This window comes from Rattus rattus, chromosome 7, assembly GCF_011064425.1.
Source record: "Rattus rattus isolate New Zealand chromosome 7, Rrattus_CSIRO_v1, whole genome shotgun sequence".
NCBI lineage: Eukaryota > Metazoa > Chordata > Mammalia > Rodentia > Muridae > Rattus > Rattus rattus.
The window spans coordinates 69,956,415-69,965,931 of NC_046160.1; the positions used below are offsets into that span (position 1 = coordinate 69,956,415).

General features: G+C 47.5%; 1 protein-coding gene across 1 annotated transcript; it reads right to left on the reverse strand.

Moving 5' to 3' along the window:
• Nucleotides 1–7,072: 7,072 nt before the first annotated feature.
• On the reverse strand, nt 7,073–8,871 carry Nkx2-8 (NK2 homeobox 8). The gene is made up of 2 exons (XM_032908722.1): nt 8,503–8,871; nt 7,073–7,876 (listed from the first exon to the last, which is right to left on the reverse strand). Exons 1-2 carry the CDS (start codon nt 8,648–8,650, stop codon nt 7,320–7,322), a joined length of 705 nt encoding a protein of 234 aa, XP_032764613.1. The 5' UTR covers nt 8,651–8,871; the 3' UTR covers nt 7,073–7,319.
• Between the last annotated feature and the right edge of the window lie 646 nt (nt 8,872–9,517).

Sequence of the window (9,517 nt, forward strand, 5' to 3'; positions counted from 1 at the left end):
GTCAAAGGACAACTCTCAGGAGTCTGCTTTCTCTTTCTACCATGTGGAACCTAGGGAACAAACTCAGGTTGGCAGGCTTGATAGAAAGAATCTCCCTCCAGAAAACCATCCATCCCTACCCCCCACTTTGATAAACCACTGTACCACTAAGCAGAGGGTAATATTTTACCGTGATTTGACTTACCTTTCTCTGACGATTATAATGTTGAGTACCTTTGCATACACTGGTTGAGCATCTGTGTTTGTTTTTGGATGCCAATTCAAGTTCTTTTGTTATATGGATTTATTATTGTTATTATTTTATTATTGTTGCTCAGCTATTGAGAGGTATAGGCCCCTCATATATCTAGGATACTACACACACACACACACACACACACACACACACACACACACACACACACACACACACACAAACACACACACACACACACATACACACACCACACACATACATATACACACACATACAAACACACACATACACACACAAACACACACACACACACACATTCACACACACATACCACACCACACACACACATACCATACCACACACACACCACACACATACACACACAAACACACACACACGGGTGCACTCGTTCACGCATGCACATGTACACATACACACATATCTTGTGTTTTCGTCTATTCTGCAAGATGCCTTTCCTTTTGTTGACTGCTTCCTTTGCTGCACAAATTACTCTTGTTGTTCACAGGAGTGGATGAAACATCTTAAATAAGGCCAGTCATTTAGCCAACTGGGCTTTTCTGAGAACAGAGTGGTCTAACAGTAAGATTGCTCCCATAGCCCCGCCCTCACGCCCTAGACATCATGAGTTGCTGCTGCTTCCTGGCAGCCCCGATCCCTCTGTGTCAGCAGCGTTTGCAGTCTCTGCAGTTTACAAATCAAGTCACTCTGGCACTCTGTGTGACAATTATGGGAAGAAGTTAAATTGATACAAACTGCAACTTTTCCCTCAGAGGTACTGAAAACAACCAAAAGCATCCTAAGCTCAGTTTAAATTCATTACGTGCTAGGACTTCAGGGCTGCGGGTTTTCCATCCTGGTGCTTTCAGGAGGGTCATTGTCTAGCACCTATAGACTCTTCGCAGAAACCTTAGAGTCCTGTTTAAACTCCTCTCCCGCCGAGGAAGAAACAAATGGCTGCTTCTCTCCATATCCCTTTTCAGGGTCCTAGTTTAGTTTTTACCTTGCTAATGACAAAACCAAGTGCTGTGATGGCCAGTGCGGGACTCTTGCTAGCTGGGGAATGTCTGAGACTAGAGAAAAAAGGAGACAGAAGAATGAAGGGGAATTGTTCTTTCTAAGCCAATTTGACCCCAGCCTTTTCTCTTGATGGTCATAGTTTGCAGTGATACAGATGAGATCCCTCCTCTTCAACAGTTTACCTGAGTCTGGAATTCGTCACATCTTCGATGAGAAAACAATGCTGTTGTGAAGACCACAGGAATTAGGAACATAGCTTACTTATATATTTCTGTATTCTCCCTGTTATCTTAGTGGGAAAAAAATGTCATTTTCAGAACGAGAAAAACAAGACGACAAGTGGAATGATAAATCAGAGAGTTTTCTCTTTAAGGAAAAGACTTCCAAAGTGTCCACATCCGCCTCACATGTGTATCACATGCATATTATAGTGATATAACTAAGTGTAGTTGTTGGACTTAGGTCACTTTGTTGCTAGACATACATAAATTATTTGAGGATACATGTAATTTTCCCCCAACCAACAAGTTCAGTGAAGGGTGGAAGATATTTATGGTTTCTTCTGGAAATTTTTCTAGGACCTTTTTTGTCTTTTGTTCATTCTCTGTGCTCTGTTACAGCCCCAAATTAATAAGATGGTAGGCCTTATGTTCCACCCACACAGATGAACAATAGAAAAATCCACACTACCCCTTCATCTTAACTTTGGTTAAATGTGAAATGTCTTCAGCAGGGAACTGGCAGGGTGCTGTATTCAGACAGATCGATGAGTCTATTCCTGAGGTTAGGCAGTAAAACTGCATCTCTTAAAAGTAACTGGTTCATTGCTCACCATTTCTCTGTTTCCCCATCCCCTCCCCCAGCTTCCCCCTCCCCAGTTTTCATCATTTCTGGCATTTTCTGACTCATATTCGACATCTGAATTTTGTTGGATCTGTGCTTCTGCTTGTGTGGTTGTATCACATCCCGAGAGCTTATGGTGTTTCAGGATTGCCTCTAGTTGAGAATTTACCTCCCAAGAGATCATTTAAACCTAAGTCGATGACTTCCTTAGGGCCAGAGGAATTTCTCCTTAGAGCCCCACCCTTCAGCGAAGCTTCAGGGGAAGACGCCACAGAAAGAAGGCTTCTTAGGTGAGAGTCAAGGGCCCTTTGGATGGATTTCCTTGAGGCTTTGTCACAGTTTAATTTGCAAACAGACTACATTCCTCTTCCTAGAGAATTCTTCTCAATATCCTATCCAATCCCCAGGCTAGAGAAAGAGGAACAGAAGAAAAGAAGAAGAACCAAAGGCAGTTTGGTATTAAGAATAGAAAAGAGAGAGTCTAATTCAGAGCCTTCGGCTGAAGTAAAGCGTTTAAAAAACCTGTTACTCATACAAGACCACCCAGCCAGAATACAGGAGGATGTCATGCATGACCAGTCGCTCAGATGTCCCCTCGGTCACATCCTGCTCACTGAAGCTATGTGGAGCTGCAGCAGGTTTTGAAATCACACAACCTCAAAAGAGACCTAGAGGGTTTGGGGTTTTTGTTTGTTTGTTTTCATTTTTCTTGTTTGTCTACAAAGCAGGTTATTAATTTGAAAACTATTTTCTACTTCTAATTTGTAATGCTTTTTTTTTCTTCTCTCAGAATAAACACTAAGGCTTGTGTACTAGACATGACTGGAAAATCTGAGAACTTGAGCATTTGGAAAGGAGTTGGCGAAGAAGGAACACTGGATTGTTCAATTTACACAGTTCTACTTGGTCTCCCTAGACGGCCATATTATCACTGTAGGGCTCAACATCAAAGCATTGTTCACCTTCTTTGGTGAACTTACAGACTGAGGTATATGAGTGACGGGCACAAGGAGGAAAGGAGAATGCCTTTTGGTCATTGTGCATGTGTCCAGGGGACAAGAGAGAGGTAAACAGGTGCAGAAGAGGAATTCTGAAAAATAATTAAGGAGCCATTTAGAATTCTCTACCACTGGAATGGCTTGGAAATATAAGTGGTCCTGTGGGATGCAGTTTCTCAGGCAGATTTTGAACACTAAATAATATAGCCACATCTGAGAAATTGCTGTGCCTGTAGGACCCTACTTCCTCTAAATGCAACTTTGACTGTCTGTTATTCATATTCACTGACAACTTACTCCGTTTAGCTAAACATTCATGGCAGACAAAGAGTTAACCGAATATTCAATCATATCAAGTCTACAGCCACATGACTGTCTATCTTATTCACCAGGCAGAATTGCTTTAATGTGTGTGTCTGTGCATGTGTAGAGAGAAAAGAGAGACACACAGGCAAAAGGGAGGCAGAAAGACAGACAGAGAGGCTAACGAATTGTAGCAACCAAAGCAGGGAATAATAAAACTCCATTGTTAAACGGGAAGGTGTAGGTTAACCTGGGCTCAAATAACTTCTTTCTAACCCTTCAGTAACATATTATCTAAGATACTAAAGTGCTAAATTGGCCAGATAAGAGATGTGCTAAGATGTAAGATCTTCTGAACAACAAGGAAAGAAAATTGAAGTGAAAATTGCAATCTCCACTGGCAAGAGATTTAAGTGAGAAGAAGTGAAAATGTTTACAATGGAAGGAACTCGAGGGAATGTGAAGAGGATGATATTTAATAATAAAGATTAAATTGGAGACAGAGGAAGGAAAGGACTAAGCAACCCAGAGTCACACAGCTCCACCAGGAGCTGGGCATGGGGGTTGGGAACAGCTTCAGGGAACTTACCAGAGTCAGCAACACCAACACCACTACTGAACACTGAGCTTACAACTGATGTCAAGGCAGTGGCAACAGATTTGTGTGTGTGTGTGTGTGTGTGTGTGTGTGTGTGTGTGTGTTTCTGAAAGAAGAATGATAGTCACAGGAGAATGCCGTTACCTGTACAAGAGCTCCATCTCGTTGGCAGAGACAAGAATGAATACGCATAGACAGGGCAACACAAAGTCTGTGTCCCAAAGCTGGAGGTTCAGGAGAAAGGGTTGGAGGAGACAAAACAGAGAGAGACAGAAAGATCCTGAAGAACATGTCTTTAAGGAAACATCTGTGAGAAGGTAATTAAGGCTGTTAAATGAAAACCCTAGAACAAAACAACCTCGAAAATAATTGCCACCAATAATTGTGGTTCATGTGAAATGGCTCAGTTAGTATGGCTCACTGAACATTCCCATACCTAGATGTACACATGCCCATCACACCACATGCACATGCGTATATACACAATCTAAAGTTCTCAGCCCACCACTCAACCCTAGACTAACTACTCACAATCTCTTTGACCTTAAGGCTACACATATGAAAGTGGGGTTGGCGGTACTGTCTCTTGAGGACTGAACGTGCTATGCAAAACTCCTTGGACTATCCCCTGGCACGCAGGGGATAGTTATGAGTGTTCACAAGTCAGTGGACTCTGTGAGCAGCTTCAGGAGTGGCCCCGAGCTGTATAGAGTGCATACAGCTGGCTCCTGCAGCCTGTCTATATGCATAATGGCTGCATAATATATACAAAGTAACAATAGAGGAAGCTTGGAGCGTGGCTAAATGAGAGTTACAGTAACATCCTTTGATGTTTATAATTACTTTGTGTCTGTTTCTTGTCTATAAAATAAGATCTACCCACACACTGTGTGTGTGTGTGTGTGTGTGTGTGTGTGTGTGTGTGTGTGTGTGTGTGTAAGGTTTCTGGGAGATCAGCTGTGAATGAACCTGGAAACACAGCAAATTCCACTGCAAGTTTTCTGAGTGTGATTCTGCCATGTAATGTCCATGGTGGATGGCAGGATCAGACACTGGCTCTGGGAAGGGAGTCCCCGTGGAGAGGGAGTCCCTGACTATCTTCACAGCTGTTGGCAGAAAGGACTTGGATTCAGCTTTTGTCAAAACCAAGGATTCAGCTTTTGGGTCAGAGAGAAAATGGGCTCTTCTCTATCTTACCATAGGTATGGACAGAATACCATACTTGCCCACCCGAGTCTCTAACATGAACCGGTGGGATGTGAGTGCATTTTTCTCTTCCTATGAGGTCTTTTATTTCTAAAGGGAGGACTCTCTGGCCAATGGCAAAAGAATGCAGAGAAAGACTAACAGTTTGTATATCGTGACTACTGGTACCACTGTCCCCTTCCCACCCGGAGCACAGTTGACTCACTGGGTCCGTTCTGCTGTGACTCTAACCCCATGACTCTAATTTGGCTCACCATTTAGGATCGTAAGTCTGGCCATGAATACACTTTCCTCACACCCTCCCGGTTAAGTCAGCCTCCCTACAGACCCCATTTTTTTTTCTGCAGACTTCATATTTATAGACCCTCCCCATTCACAGGGTCTAAGATCTGCTGGACTGTCTCTTCTTAACTTTCTCTATTCGTGCAGGCAGAGCATGGAAGAGTCAAGCACTCGGCCAGCTACAAATCCCAACCCAGGCCCTCCTCAGAAATCCCTTCCTCTCTTTCTTTCACATCTGCTGGGGGCCAAGGCTAACAGAGAAGCTCCTGCAGGTCCCAATATATGTCTTACAATGTTGCGACTCCCTCCCTACCAATCACTTGTTAGAAAGGGGTTTTATGATACAAATTTGATAATCTCCCATGCACATTGGCACTATTCTAACTGAAGTTGTAAGCCCATAAAATTCAAGCCCTTTGTCTTCCCGAAGGCCACGAGGTTTAAAAAGATATATTGTCCTGCCTAACACCCACTACATTGTCTCCAGGGACTGATTAAACAGAGTTCTGAATGGAAACAGTGAGGATTTTGTCTAGGTCCCTTATAGGCCTGACAATGCCGTTTTCAGTATCCAGCACAAAAGGAGGTTTAAGGATGGAGATTCTTCTAAGATAGCCACATCCATATGGAAGACAAGGTGACAGGCAGCTGAGAGCCAAATGGACCATCCACCCACCCCCATCCCAGGTGACAACCTTGCTTCTTCCTCCTCCTCTTCCTCCTCCTCTTCCTCTTTGGACCTTTACCAAGCCCAATGCCTGTTCTCCAGACATCCCTGTTTCTGGACTAACTGGACCACTCTCCTCTCATCTTTCTGAAATGGATTTCCAGAAACAAGGTTACAGCTTAAAAGACAGCGACTGCCTGCCCTGGAGGTCCTTCCTTTCTATATTCAGAAAAAGAACAGACGCAAACCGAGGCCTGGAGTGGAAAGGAGATTGTTCTGAGTGTGCACTGCTGACTGGACTCTTACTTGCCGATCACACCCCAACGTAACATTACCAAATCTCCCAGGCCACCCGCTTTCCCTAGGGTAGCCTGGAAGCAGCACCCTCGACCAGTCTTTTCTCATGATGACCTTTTTATTTCTTCACTACCCTCCCTACCCAGTCCACCGCTGTCAGGTAGAGGAGGAAGGAAATAACAGCATATTGAAGCACTCGTGACATTAATTGTAGGTTCCAAGTTCCTTGGTTCCAAGCTCCTCAGTCCCCAAGTTCTAAAACAGCCTTGAGCCAGAACCCTGCTTGCCAGGCAGGATTCACTTTCAGTCTTTGAGCCAGAGACTGAGGAATCACCAGCTTCACTCTGCAGAGACACCACCAGGTGACCCCCAGATTTGCCGCAGTTCACCTCCCTCCACTCCCTTCCCTTCCCAAAGTCTTGTGGGGACTACATTCTGATCTACAGGATAACCGGTGGACCTCAACGTAAAGGGTCTTCCCACCTCCGATCAGAGGAAACCAGTTCCCATTCCTTTAATGGCAGGAGCGCCAGGGACCCAACCCTCCACAGTATAATCTAGCACCACAAATCAAGGGGGAAACACTATTTCTTTTTTTTTTTTTAAAAAAAATAAGTTGCTTCATACAAATCACTATTTAAAATATACAAATAATGTTTAAGAAATAAAATCTAGCTCTGGGATTCGCGGTGGGGCAACAATCGGGAGTCTTGGAGAAGTCCCTTGCGTGTGTTTGTTGCGATTGCTGGTGAGAGCAACCCAGGGATCCAGGACTTAAGAGTGGATCCTGCAAGGGTCACTTCCTGAGTTTGGTGCGGCTGTAGCGCTACTGCGGCAGGCCAAACAGCAATGTCCCAAGCCTAGGGTGGCTCTAGGCACCTCGCAGCAGCCTCACCAGTTCCAGGAGACCAGAGCTGGTGGTGCTAAGTGCTGGTAGGCAGGGAAGAGGCCTAACGCTGAGCCCGGTCCGAAGGCAGTGTAACCTTGCACTGGGCACGCAGTGGCCAGGCGTGCGCTGCACTTGTCCTGGGGCACCGCAGCGGTCCCCTCACCCCTGCCATTGCACGGTGATCGGTCGTGAACCAGCACGGGTACCACTACGCGGCGCAGCAGGCCGGGAGCGGCGTGCAGATCAGCTGATGCTGTCACATCCGAAGATTCTGTGACCCCTGGCGCTCGCCCACGCTTCAGCTTGTAGCGGTGGTTCTGGAACCAGATCTTGACCTGCGTGGGCGTGAGGCGCAGAAGTCGAGCCAGCTGTTCCCGCTCGGGCGCCGACAGGTACCGCTGCTGCCGAAAGCGCCGCTCCAACTCCAAAGTCTGGGCCTTGGAGAACAGCACCCGCCGCTTCCTCCTCTTCTCTGCGTCGGAGCCAGGGGACGCCCGCCCGGGGGAAGCCAGCTGCGACGAGTCTGCAGGGCTAGTCTCCAGGCCGCTTTCATCAGAGGCTGGGAACCACAGAGCAGACATGGCCTGGTGAGAGGTCAGCCTCTGCGAGTGTCCGGGACCTGTCTCCCACCCTCGCCTACACCTCACCTCCCCATACCCTTGCTCTGGGCTTTGCTATTCATTTGCTTTTCTGGATTCACATCTGGGTACCCATGTCCCCTACTCTTACGACCTCATCCACACCACATAAGTAATCAGCAGACCTGAGATGATACCCCGGAGACACCCACCCCGAGGACCTCTTAAAGGAGTCGCACCAGCAGCTGAACTGGCAGACTACTTTCCCACAAGCTGAGTCACCAATACGGGCCACCTCTGTTTTGACAAAGTTTGCAAAGCCTTGGGACACCAAAGGAAGGTGCTTCAAATCTTTAAATATCCCCACCTTTTCCGGTCGCCAGACACCAAAACCACTACCTTCCGCAGCAATCCAGGTCCTGGGATCTACTCTCAGGATGTGCGGACCCTGACGCACCAACTGTCGGTTTAAGGACCACAGAGCCTCGCGCTTGCTCTAGGGTTCGAAGAAACCTGACTCTGGGTTGGACTTCCACTCTCTGTCCCCGAACCCAGGGGCTTGGCTGGGTTCCTCCTCCACCCCCCGCCGCAGTCCTGGCTCACTCACACGGGTAGTGGCTGCGCTCCGACTCCAGCCAGGCGGCGGTCTGAGGAACGCACGTCTGTTGCTCGCACCTCACCCTGGGCTGCGCATCCTGTTCGGGTAAATTCAGGAGGCTTCGCACGGTGAAGCCGAGGCGTCCAGAGGTGGCCATAGCCCAGGAGGGGAAGAAGGTGGGGGGCAGGGCAGGCTAGGAACCCAGGGACGCCTGGGGAAGCCGCTCCTAAGGATGGAAGTGGGAGGCGCTCACCATGCGCTGGCCTCAGGTTATCAGCGCCTTTGCCGAGGAATCCCTGTTTTTATAAACAGCCCTTGCCACTCGGTGGGCTTTGAAAGCCACGGTCCGGGTGTCCAGGGTCTTAAGTACCTGAATGAAGCCGGGGCAAGTCCGGAAGGTGCCATCTCCGCCCCCGCCCCGCCCCGCCCGGCACCCGCCCCCTCCGCAAGACTACCTCCCAGAGGTCGCAGGAAGCAGGCCTGGTATTAGCGATTGTCTGATTAGACCAAAGTGGGGACAGATAATGGGGATTGTTACCAGTGAATAACATCTTGGGTGGCGAACAGTGACCATAGTCCTCCCAACCCAGCCCCGGCTTCCTTCTCCTCTCGAACTGACATGGAGCTGGGTGGTAGAGCTGGGAAGGGTGGGACGACTTACTATTCCTTGTTTGTTTTGTTCCGGAGCTTGTTTGCTGGAATGGTAGTTTCTCAGAATTATTTGGAAAGCGATTTATAACTACGTTAAAGTGGCGCGCTTTTTATTTTTATTTTTTTTTTTTTGGTAGCATCCCTTAGATAGTGGAGGGTAGCCTGGTCTTTCCAGTTGCCTGGGGCACAGGTTTTGTAGGAGGTAACGCCCCCCCCCACGCACACCCCGCAACAGTCTGAAAGGATTGGGAGCCTGCGGGAGAGCTCCGGACCTGTGTCTGTGTCCTCAGGCCGACAACATGGAGACAGCCAAAATCCAGGTTCGGAAATGCCCATTTTGGTCTGACCTCTATGGATCCTGAGTCTGGGACTT